This window comes from Polyergus mexicanus, unplaced genomic scaffold (assembly GCF_030449975.1).
Source record: "Polyergus mexicanus isolate NDT 795.1 unplaced genomic scaffold, iyPolMexi1.0 SCAF_19, whole genome shotgun sequence".
Taxonomy (NCBI): Eukaryota; Metazoa; Arthropoda; class Insecta; order Hymenoptera; family Formicidae; genus Polyergus; species Polyergus mexicanus.
Genome location: NW_027223339.1, coordinates 783,202 through 810,721, shown reverse-complemented (window position 1 = coordinate 810,721; position 27,520 = coordinate 783,202). Strand labels below are relative to the sequence as shown.

Below are 27,520 nucleotides of genomic sequence, written 5' to 3'. Positions count from 1 at the left end.
AAATAGCCAGAGAGCGGATCGCGGTCGGCACCTTTGAGAGAGGGCCGTCCGTCTTATTGGTCGGCCCGTGAGTCGTTGATCGTTCGCATCGCGTCGTCTGGATGTTGATGATGATGGTGAGAGACCGTCTCGTTACCATTACGAGGGCCGGCCGGCCGGCTAACACGCACCGCAAACCACGCATTACCATAACCGCACGCGCATGTGGGGATGTGTTGCCGCGGCTCCTTCCTCGGGAGGTTGGCGAAAGTAACCGTCAGCTTTCGGCGCACTCTCGCGACTTAACGAGCGCGTTTCCATGGGTTGCGGAAGGGAGGCTTCCCTTGGGGATGCACTGAGAATTACCTTCTCTCCGATACGCTTCGACGATAGTTTTCATCCTCGCCGTTCTCGCCGGACATTATCATGGAAAATGATTTTTAAAGGCACGTCGCGCGACTTGCACGACTTTCGATGCCTGCTAAGATTTTATTAAAATTGTCCAAAAAATATATGGACTCGTTTTCGCTTGCTGTATTAAATCTCTTTTGTCAGTCTCATATCTCTCCGGTATGATTTATGCTACATTGAAAAATCACGTTAACCCATATATAATAATTCTAATACTGATTTAATGGTACGTCATGTATAATGAATGGTCGTAATTATGGAATGAATATTCATTATTTTTTATTATTATCGATTTGATCAACGGATCCTCGATCGCTCGTGATGGAGAATAATGTAGCATGCAAATTCGACATTAAATTAAAAACGCGCAAGTGCAATATATTGCTGACATGCGAACATACGTCTCTCTAAAGAACGAGATCTCAACGTTGCTTCTACTTCCGCTCGAGTAACTTATTAGTGATACTAATATATGAATTATATGTCTGTTGCAATTTCCTTTTTCTATAATAGATCACAGATCGATATTGAGTACCAAAAAAATCTTTAAAAAAAGAATCCTCTTTTGTCTCTTTGCATGAGCGTGAACACTTGTGTACGAGCGAATTTTTCAAAAGAATATTATCAATATTGTCTCTTTCCTCGAACTTTTCTCATCGCTTCATCGCAACAACGAGTTGTTTGCAAATTAGTTTTCGCGAATACAGAAATCGAGGACCGAGCATCCTCGAAGTTTCAGCTAGCGAGAGCCTCACAATCGGATCTTTCACACGGATGATGGCGCATTTGAAATCTTCCGCGATCACCTTCCTTTTCCGGTACCGCTTCGTCGGCAGACGTCAATTTCTTTAACGGAGTAAGGAAACGTTCGCATGAAGGTGAGACGAGATAGCTTGGTTCTAGCGATTGAGCTGTCCACGGGGATAGATGTCGAAAAGACTTTGCTATGCTTCGGCTTTATTATGCGTTTCCGCGCTGACCGCGACTGATCTCTCGACAGAAGCTGAGGTGCGTGATATTCTCTGGATCCTTGCGATTATTTCTGCGCAACGGGGGATTTATTTGCTTAAAATTGAATATTCTTTTTCTTATTTTATTGTTAAGATAATCCTTAAAGTACAAATCGGCTTTCTTCTGTTATTTTATAAAATAGTTGCTCGGACTATTTCCACTTATTATAGTCTCGGATTTAAAATTTCTTCTCCTACAGCATAATCGATCGAAACTTAATTCACAGTTTTTCTACGCACCGTCTTCTAACTCATGGAACAATATTATTTCTTATTTCACATATGCTAATCGCGAATTAATTTTGAAACTTTGGTATACGTGTGAGAGAATGAGAATGCATGTGTGTATGTGGGTTTATATCAAAACACGCTCCAAGGTATGTCATGTCTAGTAGAAGCATGCAAATGTTTGCATGTGTACCAGCTAAGACAAAATCCAGTAATTAACCTAACATCCCGCCATAATCAAGAACGGTGGACATATATCACTTCTATTTAGATCCGAACCCGTAAAAGGAATACAGCGGGAGAGAAAAAGACGCGTAAAGTATCTGCCGTAATTTACGTCTATAGGCCTAAAAGAAAGAGAAGACAACGAAATCGAGCACGAGAGAGAGAGAGAGAGAGAGAGGGAGGAAAGAGAGCTGGAAACAGGTGTGCATAAAAGGGTGCAGGGAAGGAAGAGACGAGGAAGGAAGAGATGAGGAAGGAAGAGAGAGAGCAGGTGGCAAGATAGAGTATATGCCAGTGGATTAAGGCACAGAGCGGCGAGTCAAAGAGATTTTCTCCCCGGCCCGTCTCGGCAGGGGCCCCTCGTCCTAACAAGGGCTGAAATATGACTGCCTTGCCCTGCCTCGCCTCGCCTTCGCTCGCTTGGCTCGGCTTGGCCGCGCCGCGCCACGCCGCGTCGCATCGTGCGCGCCTTCCGAACGCCGCACGAGGGAAAAGTGAAGGAGATATCTCCTGGCAACTAATTTATCGGTCGGCCTGCTTGCCGGCGACCCGCGGGATCAACGCACTTCCCCAACGCCAGGGGTTCATAAACTAGCTCTAACACAAGTCGCGCGATTCTCGTCGGCGCTAATTATTCGCGTGGCAAGGAGATCTAGCGAAATTTGACAAACTTCGCAAAAAAAAGGGGGGGGGGGAAAGAGATTACTCTAAACGGAGAATCGTCAGATTGATATTAATTATTGTTTATAATTCTCTAATGTCGAATTGGCAGATGAATAATTTTTGCAGATGATCCCCGAATTTTTTGTATAATTTAATATCGAATGTGCTTCTCAATAAAATGACGACATAAATTTGCAATATGAGATAAAAAAATGAATAGTTTTTGGTGAATTAATCTTTAATTGTGCAAATGAACATTTCGTTTCTCAAATGAGTTTTAACAGAATTTCAATTTAAAAGATTCAATTAAAAGATATTTAATATCAAAAATTATAAATGTGGGAAAAAAGACGGAGCGTCTGATTAACATTGCATCGCACATCGCAAATATATTCGAAGCTTATACTCGTATATTATTAAATGCTTCATTATCAAGATATTTAATATTAAAAAGTAAGAGAGAGAAGCTGTGCACACAAAGAGATATGATCCGATCAAATTTATGATGCGCAGCAACATCATGTACCATTCTGAATATCACCAATAGATATTACCATTCAAAATATATGGGGCTGCAAATTATATTAAAAGTTGAATTGTATTTTCTCGAAATGATGAACGATGCGGAAAATTCAGCGAGTTGGCTACTACTGCGTTTTACTCTCTCGTGGTCCTCGTATTTAAAAGTATATTTCTGTCGCGAAGCAAAACTGAATAACACGGTTGAATCTCAATGAGCGCGGACATCCGGCAGCGCAAAGAAAACTTTTGGATTATCTGAAGAAAGCGAGAATAAAAGAAAAATTTTCTTCAGTATTTTCTTTTTACATCGCTCTTTTACCTTTTCCCATCGCTCAAAATACATCATAATCAATTGTATATTTTTATGTAAAATAACTGCTTAATTCTGTCTTATATATACATATAATGATCCTCTTAGAAAAATATTTCAGTTTCAAGACCCGGTAGCTCTCTCGTTTTCTCTATTTATCATGTCTTATATATATTTTAAGCTTCATATTTTAAATTTTATATTTTAAATTTTACATTATTTTAAATAATATTTATGTACGCGATATATATATATATATATATATATATATATATATATATATATACATATACAATATCTTTTACTCGGTAAAAATATAATCTCTTTACACAAAAGTATTTTTTAAATATTTAATTAATATTTATGTTTATATATAATATATTTATATTGTCATCTTTCAAAAGTAGAATTTCTTACAAATTTCATCGATACTATGGATCACAGAGAGGAAAAATATTTCAGAATTTCTACAATATTAAAATCTATAAGTCTCTTTTGACATCGCGACAAAATGATGCGAACGCGGAACTACAATTTACGATTTATAAGATGCGTATTTTCGGGCGAAGATTAATAGAGGAAAAAGAGAGAGAGAGTGAGAGAGGGGGGGGGGGGAAGGGCTCGGTTAGGTTGGTGTGGCGTGCCGCGAACAAAGTATCGTACGTCGAACGTGACTGCGCGATGTGGCGGTTACACGATGGTCACGGCGTGACTCGGTGCAGTGGTTGCGGCGACGACGATGATAGCAGTGACAGTGATGTCGGTAGTAATAGCGATGGTGGTAGTGGTGGTGATAGTGATGGCGATAGTGGTGGTAGTGGTAAGTGGTGGTGGTAACGTTGGTGGTGATGGTGGTGATGGTAGCGGTGGTTCATCGGAGTAAATATATTGGATGGCGGTAGGATTGGTGGCGGTGTCTTCCGCTCTCTACTTGAGCCGCGTGCCCGCTCGCTCGTTCACGCCCGAGGTGCGCCTTTGATGCGCCGCCTACACCACGTTCCGGCTAACTCCTCTCTTGCGCGAGCCATCGTCGTAACTCGCGTAGCGTAGCGGAATCGAGAGAGATCGCGCTTTTTTTGTCCCACCTCTACCGAACGGCTCTCCTCCGGCGGCGCTTTGTAAAAAGCAGCTCTTCCGCGTCGCGGAAAAATCCTGGCCCATTCTTCAGGGCCCGTCGTGCCGCGGTGACGAACTTTGACCTTGATTCGTCTGAAGGAACGGGAAGGAAGCGGAGGCGCGAGAGACGGAACATCGATTATGGCCGCTCGTTTCGAGGGCTCGGCCGCGCGCGCTGGAAATGGTGTTTTTGCACGCGCGAGAAAGACCATCTGCCCTTCCTCCGATATTAGGGCGGCTTCTTTGACAACGGGAAAAGAGATTGCGCGCAACAATCCTGAGTGTTACTTGTCGTCGTATTGATGTCGCTCGAATGAATGAGACTGTACTATATTGAGAGGGAGGAATTTAAAAAGAAAATTGAAAGAATTGCAGCAAATAGTAAACTAAACCGTAGCAAGAAAAGATCGTATGCCGTATATATTTTTATCTGTAAAAAAATTATCTTATTTCCAGTTATAAATACGATTCTCTGTCAGGTACTTTTGCCAGAATAATAGATTAAAAAATAATACACCAAAATAAAATACGATAGTAAAGAGATAATTTGTAATTAATAACTTGATTAATTATTTACGATCGTTACATGGAGTCGCATATTTTGTAACGATGTTATCATTCAAAACTTGCTTACTAAAGACGAAACACGACCTGGATCCAAGAAGCATAACTCGACAATCGGCTCACGTCGCGAAATCGGACACCGGCTCACATCAAACGAGTTAGGCGAAATCGGACATAACGACGCGGTAGCGGACATAGGTAGGCAATCATTTTACGGGAGCTTATTTCGAAGATTTCTCTTTCTCTCTCTCTCTCTCTCTCTTTCTTCTCCTCTCCGTACTCATCTCGCGGCCGCTTCCTCGATAGGAAATCACGCGTGCCCGATCCAGACTGTATCCCCCGGTATATATGTTCTTTCCGGAAGTCTCGCTCGCGAACTTCGGCGCACATCAAAGGTTCCACTCGGCCGCCGTCAATCAGCAATGCCGTACAAATCGATAATACGATTCGTAGCTGCCCCGTAATGAGGTTCGTCTCTCGAGACGATCCTCTTCCCCGCTCGAGGCTATCGAGACACGGCCGAGATATCGAGAAGATTCGTAACGACCGAGGAACGAACTTTACGACGGCGACGCCGCGATCCGTTGCGTTTTCTCGGGCCGTAAATGGGAAATTGCCTTCGCGAGTTCGCTGCCGCTCATCTAGATCGCTAATTAGACTCGCCAGGGATGCGAATCTGATGCATAAGTTCGTAGCGTCAAGCTCGTCCATGTTATGTAGTTATTCGACGTGCGTATATCTTATCGATACATTTGTATGTATGAATCATTGGTGATTTTTCAGAGTTTAAGCTGATAATTTCTAAAGAGACTTCCACAACAAAAGCAAGCAAAAAGATGCTTAGGAAAACCTTATGAAACTTTATGAGTTAATTAAATTTTTTTTTTTTGTAATTAAAAAAGGAGGGGCAGGCTTTAATCTAAAAAATAATATTCTAAAATAGCCTGGAAATAAATAAATTAACGAAACGCTCCATAATACATTGATCGTGATATTTTCGGATTGGACAATTTTTTTGCGTCCAAATATATTTCGCAATAATCCCGTATGATTTGCGCCAAAGAAGTAACCCCGAAATTTATTCAGTGCGCCTAGAAAAATATCAGCTTTATTACCGTGCGCGATCAGTCCGTTCGGCAACGTATTCATAAAAATATCTCTCGGAATCTGGAAAAAAAAAAAAATTGATCGTCTTCCCGATCGATCAATGGGATTAGCCGGCCATGTCGCTGATGGACAGCCGCGAGGCCGAATCTCGAGGTCGGACCTCAACAAATTTGCGATCGGTTAGCGGGGGCACGCGTATTTGTTTAGGTGCCTTCTCGGGGCCCTTTCCCTTTCCTTCGCCGAACCGAGATCTCTCCTTTCCCCATTCGAACGTGCCCTGCACCCTCCCCTCACGCGCGCCCTTTCTCTTCATACGAATTTCTCGTCCCCTTTTCACAACCAGTTCTTTCCTTCCTTCTTCCCTATCGCCTTCTCTCGCCCCTCTCTTCGCCCTCTCTTGCTCTATAGTTGTGTGTATATATATATATATATATATATATATATATATATATATATATGTATATCGGCCTGAAGCGACGCACCCGCGCGCGTAGTCGGTTCACCGTACGGTGGACCGTGAAACGTTTGATCTCACCGCCAAGCCAGATCGGCAAAAGGCCTTTTTCTGCGGGCTTGAGAAAGACGGAGAGCGAAAGAGAAAGAAAGAAAGAGAGAGAGAGAGGGAGAGAAAGAGCGGGAGGGGGGACAGCTTGAAGCCGGCCTCAAAGACTTGACTGATGACTTGCGGCCACAACTCGGGTAGAGGAGGCAGCCGCTAAGGCCTAAGCCTGTCGGGCGTTACGACCTCGTGGAAGATCGGCGACGTCCGAGAGAACCGCCGCACGTCGGCCTCGATACCCGCCGGGTTTACCGGTCCCCGTCGATTTCTCGGCGCGACGCGTGCCCACTCGTGTGTCCACGCTTCGCGGGCCCTTGCGGGACGCACGCCAACCCACAGCCACGGCGATTCGTCGTCGCCCCTTTGATCGTTGGGCCGCGATGCCGACCGCCATGCCGCCGTCTCGCTTTCCCTCACAAGCACGGAAAGCCTCATCCAGCATGTTTTTTTTTTTTTTTTCCGGACACATTAGATTTGGATCTTCCCTTTGGACGGGACCAGTCGAGACATCAAGCGTACCAGAGAAAATTACGCTTTGATATAGCTGTATTTTCTCAAATTATCTTCCGATGGAGAAGACGCGCGAAGCGAAAAGGGAGAAACTCTTTCCTATCTATACTTTCGAAAAGTATCGATACGTAATTTAACATATTCCATCATTGTAATGACATTGTAATGAAATTTAAATTTCGATAATTTATTTGATGTAGTACATACATATGACTAGCATTCACTATTTACAACATCTATCTTTTAGGCTTTTATTTTAAAAGTCTTTTTCAAGAAAAAGTAAATTTTTTGGTCGCGCAGTATATCAAAGTATATAACAAAGGGAACACGCGTATAAAACCTTTTACTGAAATACACCGCAAATGATAAAACTTAGCAAGACTAAAAAATAAAAGGATGGTACAGAGAGTATGTTATATATATGCATCTCTCTTTCTCTATGTATTACAATATTAAAAATTTTATAAAAAACAAGAGTTAAAAGCAATAAAAGTATCATCTCTCGATAAATTTGTCTTCCTTTTGTTTCTCTTTCTTTCTCTTTTTCCATATCTATTCACAAATTGCTAGATATTAAAACAGATTCAATATGGAAAAATCAAATTTTATATATTAAATGTGAAAAATTATATATCGTTTATATATATGCAATAAAAAAAATATTTCGACGACTAAGCATTTTGTCTATGGGGTAAGACATAAATAAAATTCACTATTTCAACCATATACATCAGGTATGACGAATGCGCGTGATAATCTGATAATAAAACGATAATGCTTGCGAACGAAGCGAGTTCTGCCACCGCGAGTGATCCCGTGATCAAAGAGAGCAAGGAGTATTCTCGTAGAGTAAAAGATGAGTAAGAAGGGGAAAGGAAGAAAAGAGAGACGAGAGAAGGAAGAGAGTATCGAAGGCATAGCCAGGCCTGTGTCGGCCGCCTGAGCTCTGGGGTATACGAGGAAGAGGAGCGTTGTTCTCGGGCCGGCCATTCGGAGGGGATGGTTCGGAGAGGAGAGGAACTGTCGGCTCCTTTGAAGTCGGTCGGTACCGTGTGTAATTAGGCCGCCGCTCCCCACCCCGCCCTCGGCCTCTGATCTCGCCGCGCTGTGTCGCTAATTGCTCATCGCCTCACGGCAGAAGCATCGTCGTCGTCCTCGTCGTAGTCGTCGTCGTCGTCGTCTTGATCGTCTTCGTCACTTGTGCATCAACGTCCAGGTTCAGACGCTCGTCAAGTTCTTTTCTTTCATCGTTACCGTCGTTATTTTGAAATTTTTCAGCACAACGCAAAATTAGACAGTCTTTTTTCTAAAAGGACGATATCTAGTCGTTAATGCCGATTTATTCTGCCAAGAAAAGTACGAATTTCATCTTAATTTCTTTCCAATTCCATCTTTTTACAGGAAAACGTCGAACGCAACAGTAGTAATTTTTGAACGTTGCGAATATATATGTATATATAGAATATGTTATAATTTTGAAAAAATAAAAAAAGGAATTATTAACAAAGATACAATTGTATACAGATAATAAAAATTCTAGTTTTATTATTTATCAACTCTCAGGGTGTTTCTTTATTCATTTTGAGAGTTGAAAAATAAAATTAAAATTTTTATCATATGTATATAATTAATTATTTTTTCATTAATAATAAATCCTTTTTTATATTTTTCCACACAATTATAACATACAATTATAACTTGATCTTTTTCTTGAACGGCTTTTACAATATTTTAATTTAAAATAATACAACTGTAACATAATATTTAATTATGCAAACAAATAACGCAGTCAATACAAATCTATATCAATTAGATTATCGATACACGTGATTATTTGCTAGTGGACGCAAAGACTGGAGAATTTTTCGTTCGCCTCATTCATCTAAGAATTTCATATGATTTCAGCCATTATTTAATGTATTTTTGCGAGTTTTCAGTCGTGCGGATAGAACGACGAGTAGATTGTTCGCGGTGTTAAATATACTTTTGCCTTTGTCTTCAAGATTAAATCGTCCATTGCTCTGTAATCCAAGTCGCAATTATCCTCATCCGTGTCCACATCGTCATCGTTATTCATCTCCTTTAATGTAGATGTTCTTAAGTAGACGCGCGTATAGTCACCTTCTTGAATACACATCTCCGTCTACTCTCGGTAATTGCTACCGTTGCTAATTGCTACGCTGTATTATGACAGCGATTCACCCAGTCCATTCGAGATCTCCTTTCGTATCTTCTCAGAAAATAAAATATTATTAATAATGATTTATACATGGAGTCTATTTTACGGTGTCAACGCAACCAAGCATGTAGCGCCAAGGTATTCCGTATTTCCCATGTCGCTTGTAACAGCCTTGTTGTTTCGCCGAGAGTACTGTATCTTGGTCCGCTTGTATAAACTACTGTCCACGCGTAGTTTAACGAAGTCGTGTTTATACTGTGTAATTGTTATTCCCACGATGCCACTGCTGCTTGTATAGTTAGCGTGTCATACGTTAGAAACGAATTCGTTATTATTGTGCAGAGATACCAGTTTTTCTAAACTTTTAAATCTTTGGAGAATCGGATAATATCGCGTCATTCTCATATTATCAAATTATTCATATAAACGTATTTTTCAAATTTTATATTGTATATTTTAATATTTGTATATAAAATGATCTTTCTGAATTCTGAAAAAATATATATTCATGATATATATATATATATAAATTATTTCCATTACATAATATTTTTTATTGTATTTTTTAATTTAAGATATTTTAAATTATATTCTCTCGCGCCATTATATTGGGAAATTCCGTAAAAAGTTGCTGAAAGGGCAATCGCAATCGAGACAAGACGCAACCGTGGCTATTCTTCAACGTAATTAATCAAGATACGCGTTACGAGAAACGGTTATCAATTTCGTCGTAGACGACACTTTCTCATCGTATTGGTCGTTTCACGCAAATTCTCTTAAATACTACAAACTGAGTATCTCCCTCAACTCTCGTGGTAACAACGCCCTACTAATTGCTGCTTTCTGCTGGCACAATGCTCCACTATTCGTTTACAGCTTGGGCTCTGCCGAGTTTCCGAGCACAAAAAGGCACGCAAGAGATAGAACGATTCCGAACCAGCATTACTCTCTAACGGGGTATTGTTTCTGCTAGCGTCTTCGCCTTTGAGAAGCGTGCTCCTGTTCTTATCGCTCTCCTCCACCCGAAAGTCTCTGGCAAACGTTGTAAAAGTTTCGCGTTAAATCGCAGCAATCTCTCGCTAGTCTACCGTTTCTTCGGTACAATAAGATTTTATCATTAGCGCATTAAGATCTCTTCCACGCGAAAGGCGTTTAAGTAAATGAGACGGCGAGTAAGCAACGCGCGCAGTCTTCTTATACAATCTATATCATTTATTATTATGATCGTTAATATATATATTGCTCTCATATCGCGAAATCTGCAATAGCTATTTCCTTCGTTTATAAGCGGACTATTAATGATGGACCATCAGCGTCGTCGCCGCTTTCTTTCCGCTGCCGTCTCTTCCGCTTTCGTATTCACGTCGTCGAGGTGCGCGCATTACCATGAATATGTTCTATGAATATTTTCTTTCTCATTCGCATCATATTTTGAATATGATGGCTCAGCTGTCTAACTCTCTATTTTAATTACGCAGGCCAAGCCTTCTAGCTTATATATAACAAAAGTATAACGAAATATGCATAATCGTATACGAGATATTTATAATTTGTCGCAAGATTTTAATAACGTTGAGCATTTAATCCTTTGACAAAGGCTTAAGTAATTAAATTTCTATTAAGATAACATTTAATTAAAACAACTTATCGTTAGCTGAAAAATAGAAATTTATTATTTATTTACTTACTCAATACTTTTAACTCATAAAATAAAAGTTAATTTTCACTGACGAATAATTTTATAATTATGTGTGAGGGCTTTATCATTAAATTTTATTGAAAGTCAATTCTTTTAATTTTGCGGATAAAGTAAAATTTGTATTCGTGCTCGTGCGAAAAGATATGGATTTTTATATTTTACTTCATCTTTTAATGAAATAAGTAGAGAGGTTTTTATGTTTTTTTATCATTATTTATCTCTGTTTCCAAAACACGCGCTTCAATGACACGATACACGGACGTTTATATTTCAGAGCGAGAGTACATTGAGGAAATAATCTCGAGTTGCTGGCGCGCAAAGGCAGCTCGGCTTCACTGCAAAGGGCTAAAACGGGAAGAGGCGCGGTGGAGAGAAACGCCGGAGGAGACGGGATTCCGAATCGACGCGGACTATGCGTGGCGCGCGAGATCACAGAGACGGAATCCCGACGTAAACAGGCTTAAATTGTAATCTCGGGCTTTCGGTTCTCTCTCGCGATAGGATACTTGTTGCTCGTCTCATTCCTTGATGTCCGGTCATGCGGTACTTGAGAGATCAATATACGCTCATTATCGAGTGCGGTTGCTCGCGGTGTCCAAAGAGACACGGATTCATAGGAAATATCGCGGTAACGTTAACCTTTACTTAATTACCCGCCCTTTTTTTACGGCCGACATGACGTATCCGCTCGTTCCTGCTCAAAAACAATGAGAGAAGTGTCACCTTCGTTTCGAAATCGCCTTATTTCCAGTCGCGATGACTACTTCGCTAAATGAATGTCCATTACATATTTTAAATAAATTATCAGCTATATCGTGCGTGCGCGGGAATAATATCTGTAAGCGTTACTATAATTTTACCAAAAGAAAAAAAAATCCCCCAAACACAGCTATTAGAGAAAGAAAGAGAGAGTGTGTTACATGTATGCGAGTATATGTCTATATGTCTATATGTATACACTTGATTCAGTTTTTCATATTTACAATATATAAAATACATCGTATCTGTTATATCGTGCAACAAAACAAATCTTCAACATTGTTGGCTGCAGTATTTTTTTGCGTGACAAATGGATATTTCGCGTGAATATAACATATATATTTTGTTAATGTAAGAGTTAACCGATGACTGAAATATTTGTTGATTTAATTTCAGCATGTTAAATTAATCTTGATATTTGAACAACATCATCGATCACAAAACAACTATTTTGCGATATATCTGTTTGCTGTGCCATTAACTGGATTTATTGGAGTGGTTAAAGCCGTATATTCGATTGTATTCGAAATGCTCATAATTCAAATATACTGCATCATTCTAACGGATAACCATAAAACATATCGACGCTTTCGTAGCAGAAAAATGTATCCTAACTGTATCCTTATTTTTTGAAAAATGAGATATTAATTAAAATAAGATATTAAGATATTATATTAGATTATATTAAAAGATATATTGTATATTATATATGATATTATATATATTTTTTTAAATGAGATATTAGTATGCCTTCTTATCGAAAAACATATGAAATTGCATTCCAAAATATTCTTGTTAGGCTTAGTTGCTATGTAATGAAAATATCGATAGGCATAGGGTGTTCAAGAAAATTTACCTTAATAATTTTTCTTGCCTGAAATTTAGAATTTGAAGAGTTTAATTATGGATTTATTTATAGCGCTAAAAATGAAGAAATTCTTTTAAATTATCATTATAAAATAAATATTTAAAAAGAAGTAACAATAAAAATATAATAAAAATATGTTCTTCAATTAATTTCAACTAAAATTATAGCAAAATATAATAGAATATTTGTAACTTATTGTTTTCACGACACTTAATTTTAAAAACTGAGAAGTTAAAAATATAATTTTTACTTTCATTTGCGCTAAGAAGATACATCATATTCGTGTACATTTTACATTTAAGAAAATAAATAAAAAAAAAAAACAGATAAAGATTAAATATTATAGGACTTTGCGTTTAAGTAAAAAAAAATTCATAATCGGAAATAATTTGAATATTTTCAGAAAGAGTAGATGCATATTAAAAACTGCATATTGTTCAACTGACTTAACCAAAGCGCAAAAGCGATTTTTGCCACAATATTTATTTAACAAAAATGCACAGCAAATAAAATATTCTGATTGTAAATTGGGCACAATAAATACAAGAATTAAATAGCGTTTTCAGATTACCTTGAATAAAAATGCATGAGAAGCTATATTTTACGAAGTTGAGAAGAAATTTTTGCGTACATATTCTCTCTGAATTGCAATTCTCTCGGAGTTTTCGTTCCTAAATCATCGTATGGTTACTGTTGGAAAAAAAAACACAACGGGGTTTTGAGAACAATACCCCGGCTTGAATTTTGAAGCTTTTTATATAAGATATAGCATAATATACAAGTATAGCTGACAATCGAATATATTCCGCGTTACATTTTTATCAAAATTTTATAAACGACGCCATCCTTCAAATATTGGGGGAGACGTAGCGATAATATATCAAGTGAATAAATTTATTTCTTTTTAATTTCGAATATATTTGGCGTTAAATTTTTAGCAAAATTTTAGAAATTACGCCATCGTTCAAATATTGTGAAGGACGCCGCGATAATATATCAAATGAATAAAATTCCTCCTTTTTAATTTCTAACAGGCCTTTAATACAAAAGTACGTATCATACGGCTGTCAGCGACAGACGGCGATAAATTTGCGGGAGAGAATCGTGCGCGATTCGCGCGCGAGTTTGCGGTTTATCCTATACGCGGCTAGCTACCGCGATGATTTATCGCGTGCATCGTCGCACGAATTGTATACGCCAAATCAAGCCCATCGTAGTCGGCTGTCCAGGAAGTGGTCCGGTGACGTTGCGCTCGAAATAGATTCTCATCTAATGAGATTCAATCAACGCCGTAATTAATGATATTACTAATATTTATATCATGTCCACGTATTATTACATAAAAACAATTATAAATTCAATTTAATTATTTATTAAAATTAAAATTTTAACTATTCGCAATGTAAGTAATTTCGAATAGTTAATTTAAATATTAATTAATTTAAATTAATTTGAATATATCTTGCAAAAATATATTATATCGTCCTTTGTAATTATTTGTGTAAAGCTAGTCACATCGCGCGTTTAGATGGTTTTAAGTCCGATGAAGATTACACATATATGGAAATTCAATATGTAAATTTGTCTCGAGCTGACAATCATGCGACTGCATTACATAACTTCAATTGTATATATGAATTTTGGTTCTAGAGATTTTCCTTCGGTTATTTCGCTTGATATCTTCGTAGGGTGACAAAATTGACGAACGATCCATATAATCCTTTATGAAAGCGTTATTATTGTCATTCGCTGATCTATCACACATTTCCCGCGCTTTCGCGACTAACAAAGAAGGCGCCGCATACTTTGACGCGCGTAAGCGTTCCCGTCACGCGCCAAGAGGATTAAAAATATCAAAGCGAGCGCAGTAGCAGCAAATCGTTGTGCGCGAGGGGACAAAAGCGCACGGAAGCGCAGAGGGTAAAGGAGGATTTCCGAGGGCGGCGGCCGCTGAGGTCAAATAACCTCTAGGGAATCCGCGACCGGTACCGGAGTTTTGAGGTAGACGGTTCAAAGGCTTTCGTTAAATCGTACTTAAAAGTTAAAGGCCGATGGTATACGCGAGATGTCTGGTCGCGTACGAAGATGTCGGTGAGGGACACGAAGGGAGGAGGGAAACCTGAGGGGACAGTATGGTGAGAAACGGACGGTAGGTATATCCGTGAAAGCAGAATCTCTAGATGATCAAAGAGCGTTAAATGAGGATTGGGTTGCCTCGGCGCTACTCGTCTTACGAAGTATCCGTGGAAGCGCTTGTCTGTGGTAAGGAGGAATTAACGCAAAGGATATTCGCCCCTATTGTTAACGACGCATTAGCGTGTTTCTTTTTATTCGCACTAAATATGAGATTTTCCGATGTATTTCGGATTATTTATGATCTCTCTTCTCTTATATTTCATATATGACTATCTAATCTTATTTATAATTTTATTTATATTTAATTGGTCTTTATCTTCTTTTTTACGTTATAAATAAGTTTCATGAAAGTGTTTTTGATTATTTCAATTGTCATTAAACTAGAGTATAGTTCTATATTTTAGAATAAAAAGATAAATCTCAATTATGCATTTATATATGATAATTTTATATAAAATAAAGAAACAATAACAATATTTTTCAAAAGTTTATAAGATTGAAGGGGACGTTTGCAATTCACTATTGCTTCAAAAATTAAATATGTGTGAAGTTGCAAAATAAAATTGCGAGAGACACATTGTTTAAGTGAATTCAAAATTCGACTCACCTGCAACACCGTCCTCATCTTGATACACCTTCCAATAATAATAATGCAATCGCTGCTCACGTGACAAATATCGCGTCTTTATTCACATGCGACTATCGCGGTCCATGTCCATCATCTTCAATCCATGCGCGTGCACCAGCGTAGGCTTATCCTCACGCGGATCATCCTAGTCTCGTCAAAGAATCACCGAGCACCGTGTCCTTTGATCCATTCGTACCATCGATGTGGCATCAAATTGATGGAGAACTATTTCTTCGATTGAATATACCGCACGATGATGATGCAACGACGATTGAAAAATATTCAAAAAGGTTTGATTGAAGATATCTCGGGAGAGTCACGTGGCGCAGTACGCATTCGCGATACGCGCTAGCTCTTCTTCCTCAGCGTCCCGCTTGAAGGTTCGAAGCACACTGCCGTCACTTTCGGCTTCGGCCGCGTTTCCTTTTCTTCCTGCCTCCTTCCTTGCTCCTTTCGCCGATGCACCCTTCTTCTTCCGAAGGCACGAGGGACCGAGTGCGCGCACGTGCCGGGCACGATCAACGAACTAACAGCGACTGACACCTCCTCTTCTTCTCGCCCGATCTACTTCCTTTTTCTCTTATTCTCTTTCCGCTTGCTTTCGAATTTTGAGGCGTTCTCTTCGAATTCACGATTTTTATACAAAATCAAACATCATATCTAGAAATTTTAAATAACGCTTAATAGATCGGAGAGATTGGGGACGTGAGAGACTGTCTCAATAAGAGAATTTAATTGCAGTTGGAATAATTCGATTAATCGAAACCAAGAGGAAGAAAGTTTTTTTTTTTTTTTTTTTTTTGTTATTCTTTCACGTGATCTTCTGAGAAATCGCTGTAAACTGTTCGATGCTCCTTGCACTGTCGGAGTCGGGGATCGACTGACAATCGGCCCAGCTCAAACCGTGCGGAGTAAGCAGCAAGAGCACAACAGCGAGAGGGGTAGGGGAGAACGAGACGGAGAGAGTCAGAGAGAGAGAAAACGGTGAAGTAGAGCAGACTGGAGGATGGTGGAGAGGAACGTGGTTCTCACCACCACGTGTAGGGTTGTTTTGGCTGCGACGGGGTCGCGTAATCGTTGCGGTCGCTTCAGTATCGATTCCGTCAAATATCTTTTTCGCACCGCGCCTTTGTTATATCTATCTTGATTCTATTTTATTAATATTTATTTTATTACATTTTTTTATTTATATTTTATCTTGATTATATCAAATATTTCTATTTTAATTGAAACAGCCTGCAGAAAAACGATGTATGTATTTATCAAAATAATTTTTTGAAACTTTTCGAAATTTTCTCATTTTTCATGTGTTTAGTATATTTTAAAATTAATGGAATCCATTAATTTAAAAACATGATTTACTTTCCTATTATTTTACTTAAAAATATTTGGATCCAATAAACTAAAATTTTTACACCTGATGTATATGGCCAATTGGGATGGGATTATTGCAACAGTAAAAATTTCAATTAGTAAAATTATTGATTGTTTATACCCGTTCTTTAATTAAAGTAGGATCACATAATAAAGATTAAATTATATGACAATAATGAAAATACACATTTTGCATGAGACGTCGAAATATATTCCAATGATAAAACAATCATATTAAAATCATAAAAAAATGATAATGATCTATTTATTTTATAATTCACTTGTCAGAATTATTCCCTGCATTGTTCTATTTTTCCATAGAAATGCATAATATATCATAATATATCATAAACATCATATGATATCATGACATATGGCATAATATCAATTCCATCGTTATATATGTATAAGAAAAACCGATAAATACCATATTAATGCCATTTAAATATTTGACTTTTGATTGATAACCAATTCGATTGAAATAATTATGGTCGGTAATATGGTTCGATGATATTATTGCATCCCATTTTCCGCGTATGCGTTTTGCGTAGCCTTGAATTAATTTGTTATTCATTCATCGTCGGCAGAGAAGTTATTATCCCCGATATTGTTGACGTCAAGCGTTGTATCGCAGTTTCGCACAATGTTTGCATGCAATATTACCTAGCGGTGGAAAATTGTCGAGTTGGTGTATTGTTAGAACCACTTTTTTCGCGTAATTGTGGTTTAAATGTTTTTATGGTTTATTTTATCATCGCATTGAACGCATCAAATATTCAATTAACAAATAGCGCGCCGTCTATTAAACATAGTCCATGTTTGCCGATTCTTTCATTCATTTCTCTCGCTAATTGAAGCTTAAATTCGCAATTTTACTCGGCAAACGTTACAACTCGCAACATTAAACAAGTATAGCGCAAACAATGCACTCCTTTTTTATATCTAATAAAAAAGGTCAAAATTCTGATATTTAATCAAATGTATTAGTTTATTTTTATGAGAATAAGAAATGTTTTTAATATTAGTTTTTAAATTTACATATCTTATTCTCTCTTTATACATATACTAACGAGTCCTTATTAAATATATTCATTAATTGAAATAAGTAAATTTTTTTAATTTTATAGCGACACGCGCGCGTTCTCAGTTCTTAATAAATATTTTTTAATGTGGATATATATATATATATATATATGTGTGTGTGTGTGTGTGTGTGTGTGTGTGTGTGTGTGTGTGTGTGTGTGTGTGAGTTTATTAATAAAATATAAAATTATAAATTATAAATTGTAATAAATGATATCTTCCTTTCTAGAAAATTTTGGTTTAAAATTTTTCCAAGTGCAGCCTTCTGATTTTCTTCGAATCCCGATTCTCAATTACGTTCCTATCTTGCTAACAATTAATTTCCGACACATCTCGGCAATTAACAATCTAATTCACGAAATTTATTGCATAACAGCGCAGTTTCTTTTTCGAAAAGCGTTACAGATGACCATCGCGAATAACCATAGTGCACCGTGACGCTGTCTTCTTCGGTGTTGTTTGTCCCGAACATAGTCGACGAAAGATCAAAGCTTAAAGTATTCGGAGTCGCCGACAAAGGCAGCCGACGACAGCAGGCGCGCTTTTCGTGAACAGTACCTGCAATTCTTTTTTAGTGTCTTCGATGAGAAGGGTAACGATCGATCTGCTATTAGGTCACGGTGGACACTTCTCACTTGAAACGGCAGCATTTAGTTAGGGAGTCCCCGACACGGTTACAATAGCGGTCCCTTGCCACCATCCGACTGACTTCTCATCGTCGCTGTAATCGGTCGGCATTAATCTTAAGGATAGGGTAGGTGGGAGGTACCGACCTTCGTCGAGGTTGCGGCTCGTTCATGGAGTTAATGCAAATTACACGCGGGAATCTTGCGACTAGTAATGAGGAGGCTCCCTTGATCGTCGGTTATTTAGCGATGGAGCAATTTGCAAGCCGCGTTATTAGAAAGCGGTAGACTCATCCGAAGGGATATTTCTCCTCTTCGCGGGATCATGTTGGCTGGCAATGATTGACTTTTAAGCACATTCTATTGCGAAATTGTATTTAAAGGTGCAAAATCTATTGTATTTCCGCGTGTTACTTTTCTTTTGTAAACAATTGTGACAAATGATTTTTAAATTATCAATTTCTTTAAATTATTTGGGTTACTTATATGTTAATAGTATAATTATGTATCTAGTAGTGTAAGTATCCTTTTTTATTTTTGATATAAAAAATATTTAATCTTTTAATATATACGTAAAAATATTTAATCTTTTAATATATACGTAATATAATCACGTGTATTTCGATTAGATAATGTATCAGTATATAATATATATTATATTTTTTTATATTATTATTTTGATATATAAAATCTCTAAGATATAAATTGGAAGAAATTTTCACATTTATTATCATAATCATGATAATAAATATAATAATCGCCGTGCAAAAAGAAGAAGAATTATCTGTTATCTGCTTTTGTGATTCCCAAACAGATTTTTGTGATTGCCAAATAGATTCAAAGTTAGCATACGCGTAATAATTAGCAACTGAAAAATCTAAATAACCAATAATTTCGTCTAAATAAATATATCATTAATGTCTAAATAAATATATAACTGATCACATATTCGATATTTAAAGAGAGAGAAAGAAAGAGAGAGAGTAATTTCATAATAAGTTTTTGATTATCGGTCCTTATTTTCATAAAGCGCTTATCGTTTTAGAAGAGGATTAACAAGAATAGAAAAGAGAAAAGCGTTCATCCAGTGAGAAAATTTAAGTTTCGAGATTTGCGACTTATTTGTACATCCTTCTTTTTTTGTTTGACGATTGAAAATTGGAAATAGCTCGGCGATAATACCGAGCGGTAGGAACATTAATGTATGTGACTATGAGACATTTCCGTTCAGCGCGTTATTGTTATCACTACGTCGTTAATGTTCGCGTAAAAAGAGCTCGTATACCTTGCAACCACGTTAATGACATGTAACGAGATAAGCTATGTATGCATACTATGTCCGCTATAAAAGCCGGTAGTCTATCGCGACGGGGTGTTCGTCGAGTAGCGCGCGTATTCATTGTTAGATACTTACGAGCGAGCAAAGAGAAGACGAGGAGAGGAGAGTCGGACAGCGTGAGGAAGAGAAGAAGGTAGAGGAGCGTGAAAAAGTCCATACTCTCTCGAAAAACGGGTTTGCGGTGTGCCGCGGATGCTGCCGGGTGCGTTGTAGTTTATCGTCAGAATCGTGTAGCACGTTACGGTACACCGCGATCATTAGCAGCTAGAAACCGCCTGCTGCCGGCGGCAAGGCTGTACGATACTCTCTTTCATATCTGCTCGTCGTGCTGACTCTTTACGCTGCGGCCGATTCGCGGATCCTCCGCGGGCTCATGATTTCAAAAGAGACAAAGAGAGAAATAAAAATTTGTCATTTTTCGGAATAATGCCTTTTGACGGGACAGAAATATAATGGATCAATAAGTAGTAAAAATGGACACTGAAATGACAATTTACAGCGTGGAAAATTGTGATTATATTCAGCGAAGATAAAGTTTTCTAAAAATGGAGAACAGTGGAATATAAGAGAGGATATGATAGAACTCCAACAGAGATAAAGGCTGAAATAGGGAGAGAATAGAGTACAAATTTATTATTTTTCATTCAGAATAATTACTTGCGTAGATTTGACACAAATATGATGGACCAATGCATGAGTTTTAAAGATGGACACCATAAAATAACAATTTATAACGCGTGAGAAGGTTTTTAAAAAAGAAAAGCAATATATATATAAGAGAGAATTGTATCGATTAAGATAACGAAAAGATAAAAAGATCAAGATAGAAAAATTAAAATTATACTGCAGATTTTTAAATTAAAAATGAATTGATAGAGAAAAAAAAGAAGAAGAATAGAAATCTGTTTTCTAATCATTCAATTTAGCCGATTCATAAATGTAAAACAGATATAAATATGGATGCGAATATGAGGATGTAAACAGAGATGCGAAGAGAAAGAGAAAAAAAAGAAAGAGAGGATATACTAATATTATACTAATAAATGCGTCATAAATATACTAATTATAAATGATAAGAAGCTTAAATCGTTACATATCAATTCCTTTTTCATTGCTTGAAAATTTCCCTCGATTTGCTTATATAGCACAAAGAAGCACGTTTATAATAATTATATATACACGATATCTTTCAGATGCTACATACACAAATATGTATCTAAAATGTTATTTAATATTTTATTTAAAAAATTAGTTAATAAATTTAAAAAATAAGTTAATAAATTAAGAAAAGATAAAGATAGAAAAATGAAGCATTATTTCTACGAAAAGTTAACTAATCTAAACTAATAATAAAAATTATAATTTATTTTATATATTGCATTATATTAAAAATTTCATTAATTGATTTTTCAAGTGAAACATTAATGAAATTATAACTATCTTCAATATAAGCTAAATTATATTAATTTTTCTTTTTGTTCTTTAAACTCTTTGGAAATATATGAGCCTCTTACTTAAACTTATTTTAAACTATTAATGAACTATCCTATTTTTTATTGGCTCTCATGTTCTTTCAAGTTTATGATATTTAGTTTTGCAGGGAATTTCTCGTAGAACTTTGAAAATACACACTTAAAATACAAACGAATATTTCCTCTTCCTGTCTCTCCACCATTTTCCGTTTCAGCATCTGGCGCCGTACTGTTTCCCACTTACATTAGAATTTCAGTGGAATTTCGATCGTGGCTTAACATGGTATCTCCCGACTGACCGAATCTGAATTTCAGTTTTATCCAAATTTGGCTTTCGCCCGGTCGCGGTAACCGGCGACGACAGTCCGTATTTGCGTGTCGTAAGCCGCGCATAAATAAATAAATGAATATGAGAGCGTAATGGCCGATAAGTAAATTTGCGTAGAGGCTGCGCGCGTATAATATCGGAGCGCGCGTTTCTCCTTCTCGCCGTATCTTCGAATGTCGAGAAGATCGAATAATATACGATATCTAGAAAGGCGGCGATCAAAGCGATCAACGTGACGTTATTAGCGAAGAACGTGTTGTCGTAATATTACCGTATCGAATTAACGATAAGCAAAAGATTAAGAGTCGGGCACCGGGACTCTTTTTGTGAGTCATCGTCGAACCGGTCGATACCAATTTAGACCGATTCGGAGTCGAAACGATCCGACTTCATACTCAAAAGGCGCCAAGGATGTTCTCGAGCGTCCACTCACGATCTTGTTTTATATTCATAAACGGCAAATTCGTCCAGATTCAATGAACATAGTTATACGTGTTGTGTGGTTATCTTCTTAAAGATAACATTATAGAATTACAAGTTAGAATACGACATATATACACACACACATATACATATTAAATATATTTGAGATGTTTTAATTCACAATAAAATTAATTTTGTATTATATCATATATTATATCTCTCCCTTACAATAGGTAATTGTCAAATCGAAAATGCTATGACAAAACTGATTATTTAATAGATGTAACATAAGGAGCGGAAAAAAGAAACATCGTAGTTTAAATATACGTTATACGATGCTCATGTGCACAGATATACTTTTCAAAAGACCGACAATCCTGGTCTATTCTTCTGTTAATGACGTACACGATGCAATTACGCGACGAACAATATCCATTTTACTGGGATAATAGGCAGAACAAATTATATTGTTGGTGCACTACTGTTCAAGCAATGGTGTCATAATTCAGCTATAAGAGATCATGATTAAACATTGAAATCACATTGTATAAAAATTAAGTAATATGCTTGTTTTACCGATTCGATTGCTAATCTAGATGCAATGACAATTGTTTGTATTACAGATGTACTTTTAATGACCAAATAATTTCAATTATCAAATTTTTATTTACCAATTTTTTTTATTCAACAATTTGTCCATTTTTTTTTTATGTGTGTATTTACTTTTTATATACCTAATAATTAGTGATAGAAGTGGTAAAAATACTAGCTATTCAATAATAGATATGTAAGCGAATAATAATAATAATGTAAGCGATTTTAATTAAAGGCGTTTATCATGAAAATAAAATTATTTTGTGTAAATCATCTGTATATATATAATTTAATAATTATAACAAAAGTATAAGACAATAAATAAAAAATTATTTCTGTGTGATGGCGAATAACAGTCACATGATTATTCTCGAATATTATATATTATTACACACAACTACTATATATATTTATTACTATACACAACTATTATATATACCTGGTCGCAATTCCCTCGTTATATATATACATATATATAAAACGAGGGAGTTGCGACCAGGTGTATAGTAATTGAAGAAAGCGGGGTCTCTCTTGGAATATAGGAGGAGAATGTCTCGGTGGGAAGTCGGCTTCTTTCATCCCTTCCTTGGCGTCCTACCTCTTGTTTATCTCTTTTTTTTTCTTGTTCTGCCCCCTTGTTGCTTCAGCGATACACCGCCGCCGGTACACCGTGGCCGAACCGTCACAATCGCGGAGAAGTGATAGCGACTTCGCGATATCCTCTTCGAATAAATCGGAGAGAATTATGAGAGCAAAAATCAGAGCTCGCGGCAGATTTTCTTTAAGTGTTGCCAATATGTGGATATTCTTATAAATGAGCTTGACAATGCTCATAATTATAATTAATTCTCACGGTTAGATCGCGGCTATTATAACGATGAAAATTGATAATAATTGAAAATTGATAACGCTTTGACAATCTTGATATGTGCCTGTCAATATCGCTTTTGTAAGAGCTTAGATATTAACATAGTAAAACTTTTATACGATCACGCAGGTGATTTCCGAAATTTTCCATTTAGTTTAATTTGTGTTTCGTAGAGACTAGCAATAATATTTACGTTACAATTAATTTACATGTCTGTTTTAATTAAAAAGTTTATTTAATTGACATGCTTAGTCTTTGTGATATTTTGGCTACCGAATTGATTAATACGGTTACGGATACAAAACTGGACACAGCACACGTGTACAAATGCAGCTAAATTGGCTTTTCACTATTGTTATCCTCGTTTATCGGTGAAAACAATTGTAACTTTGCACGGCAAAGCCAGGCAGCAGTACCGTAACAAAACACAATTATAAGCTCTTAATGTTTAAAGTATCTCCTCATTGCGCCGCGAATTTCTAGCTAATTAAATTAAATGCAAAATGTGAGGTTGTACGTATTATATAGAACAAAAGATTTAGAGGAAATGACAGCAAAACACGAATAAACGAAGCACAAAATTCAGGACAATAACCGTTTGTTCATTTTGCTTGCCATATGCAAAATATAAAGTAAGAGTAATATAAAATGTTTAATAAATGTTTAATAATAGGATTTATTGTAAGAATTCTATTAAATATATCTATTAAATTTACACAGATTATTAACAAATCTATTTATAAATCAACAAAGGAATTTCTCATATTTTAATATTGATAGAGCTAGACACATTTAATACAGAAAGGGAAAGACAATTGGCAAAAAGTTATTATTATTATTTCAGAAATATATTATAGCTAGATATTTTTATGTTGTGCGCATATGTATTAAGGGCTATATATGTATATATTTATACAATATATATATCATTAACAACGTTGAATGCAATCTATTATCAAAAAATATAATATATATATATATTATATTTTTTGATAATAGATTGCATTTAACGTTATTAATGATATTTTTTTAAAGTAATATTATTTTATCAGTTTTGAAAAAAGAAATAATTTAATTATCAAAATTTGAGAACTTCAAAGCGAAAAAAATTTGAGTTTTAAATAAATAATATATTTGTATCTATTTATATATCACACAGACATAATTTATTTTAAGATCAACTTTTTAAGATCTAAAGATATTTACAATGTCTAAAAATATCCGCGTTTAATTTTTTTTAATATAAAATTAATAAGACGATTCCGCATATGCGTGGATGAACAAATAAAGTGCGGGGTGATGAGTTACCGAGACACGTCGTTGCCAACGAGGGTACCCGGCTGCTAGTGGGGGTAATGAGAATATTTGTGAGGGATAAGAGGAGGAAGGAACGAGCCGTTTACTCGCGCGCCTGACGGAGGCAGGTGTACGTCGTAGCTGTCGGCACGTTTGATGTTGGCCACGCAGCTTCGTGAAGAACGGGGGGGATGTGTATGTCGCGTTTGAATCGGTGATGCGTGCGCATGCCAGGGGGAAGGGGTGAGAGAGAAGCAATGCGGTCAACGAAACGGAAACTCTCGGGAAGGACGAAGAGAACGGGAGACGGGAAGAGATGGGAAAGAAGGGGGAGGCGATAAGAGAAATGTGGAATCAAAGAAATAGAAAGAGAGGAAAAATAAAAGTACGGCTTGCGGGAGCCAGGAGAAGATGAGGCCGAGGGGATGAAAAAAGGGAAAAGGCGCGATATCGCGGGTCGATGAAGAGAAGGAATCTCTGATTCGCGAAAAAAGAATGGGACGAGGAAATTAAAATGACGGACGATAAAGGCGATCGGGCGAAAATCAAATGGTACGAGAGCGATGGACGGATGAATCTCGCTGAATGAATGAAATAATGACGGTTGGTTGTGATGACGATGCGTCGTGATAAGTGAGCGAGTTATTGGATCGGAGAAGTTATTATTACACTTGAGTTGTGTTCCTAGATATAAATGACTATTTATGATAACGTTTCGTAAAATTTATCGATGGTTCAATGAACTACGCTACTGCGTAGTCCATAAAAGATTGAAAATGATATACATCACTTTTTTAATAAAAAGTTGGAATATGAAAATTGATATATAGACTCGAAATACACATATTACGGATATAATAATGTTTTATTCACGCAAGTATGCTTTTTAAAATCATACGGTAATAGTATTAATATAGTATTAATACTTAAATTAAATTAAATAGTTTAAAATTAAATCTGTATAAGTAAAGTTAATCTGTAGATAAAGCACACACGATGAGACCGAAGCGGGTGACAGAAATCGAAAGGGAATAAAGAGGGAAGGCGAATGCTTGTAGAAGAGAAGCAGAAAAAAGAGAGAAAGAGAGAGGGACGACAAGAATGAAAAAGGGAAACGGCTGAAGAGTGAGAATATTGAAGAAACGGTAAGGGGTGAGGCGAGGAAGAGAAGGAAGAGAATTATGGTGGACTACTATTATGTAAACATCGGAGTAACTTTCATCTTGTAGAGCTGATCTATAACTCCAACTCTGAATCGGGGAACCGTCGAAAAACTGTCCATTCGCGAAATTACCATGAGACGCCGAATCGATGACCCCCGCTTTACGTGAAAAATATATAAGTCGTTAATGAGGCCGGGATACTTATTTCCGGATTATCTTAGAATTTCTTGATCCGAGATAAAGATAGGATCAATCATTAGCTTATCATGAATATCTATTTTATTTTCTAGAAATAAAGCGAAAAATGTTTAATGGCTTGATATAAAAAAGCTATAAATGTCATGTTTTGGCATTATCTTTCGTTGAAAGAGATTCCATTTATCATAATAGCGATAATAGTTTATTTATAATAGGTTTATTCTATTTATTGCAATTATATGATCGCATAATTTTAACATTACTGACTGAATGTGTAAAACATTCACCGTAATAGATAAATGGTTCTCGTTCTGTTTGGTATAATATTTTCGAAACATTAGCAACATAATTATTTACATACACAGGATATACATTTATTAGTTTAGGATATTTATTTGTCGCACATGATATAAATAGAATATTGCAAATATTATCGTTATAAATGTATGTTTCTCTTAAAAAATATTTTATTACGCGGAAAATTTCTTAGTTTACCTGTATTGCATATTCGAAAATATAGACACAAATTATTATCAGAAAAAAAAGATAGATTGATAGGAACAGCTGTTCTAATCTGTCACGTTCACAGAATACACAAAAAAAAGCATCATAAATCGATTTTCGAGTAAACTGCCCTCCGGCGTTTGCTGTGCTTCAATTAAATGTTGAAAGAAAACACGCAACTATTTTGTGACGGTTCGCAAATTTCGCAATATTGTATAATTCCTAGTTGTTGTTTCAAATCTTGCCGAGTGATTTTTTCGACTTGTTACGTAATTGCGTTCCAACATGCATCAGTCGCCATTAGACGAGTTGCCCTTCCCCGATTTTATATACGATTGTAAGAAAATAATTTTCAATAGAGGCTGCGAAATAACCATTCATACAGCGTTTGCACGCGCATATAATACAATAGAATACAGATGAAACGAGACTACGTATCGAAATGAGAGAAGAACGGCGAAGGAAAAAAAATTAATATTAAAGTGCGACCACCAGCGCCGACGCGCCTTTAATTATTATTCCATAATTATGCGTGCGCGTATACGTACAGATATTTCGTTGGATGCGCAGTTGAACACCGGTCCGAACCCTGGCAATCGTTCTGAATATTATGGGAGCGCAGTTGTGTGTATCTGTGTGCCAAATAAATATCGATAATGCCTTTTCGGTGCCTTTTCGCGAAAACGAGTACGTCCATGGAGCCCATAAGCCTCTACTTTATTGTTATTGCGACGGCCGACGCCGACGCCGTGCCGCATCGTTTCCCGGGGCAAACGCCG

At 36.7% G+C, this 27,520-nt stretch overlaps 1 protein-coding gene across 10 annotated transcripts in view; it reads right to left on the bottom strand.

The window, feature by feature from the left end:
- Positions 1 to 27,520, bottom strand: part of LOC138941492 (palmitoleoyl-protein carboxylesterase NOTUM-like) — a 68,226-nt gene that overhangs the window by 16,636 nt on the left and 24,070 nt on the right. For 3 of the 10 annotated variants that reach the window (XM_070311211.1, XM_070311209.1, XM_070311210.1), the window contains one exon: positions 15,453 to 16,133. The exons of 6 other annotated variants lie outside the window; for them this stretch is intronic. In XM_070311211.1, the coding sequence (XP_070167312.1) occupies positions 15,453 to 15,470 (18 nt within the window). In that variant the 5' untranslated portion in view covers positions 15,471 to 16,133. Of the gene's footprint in view, positions 1 to 15,452; positions 16,134 to 18,488; positions 18,968 to 27,520 lie in introns of those variants that run through there. One more of the 10 variants, XM_070311221.1, reaches the window with a different exon arrangement.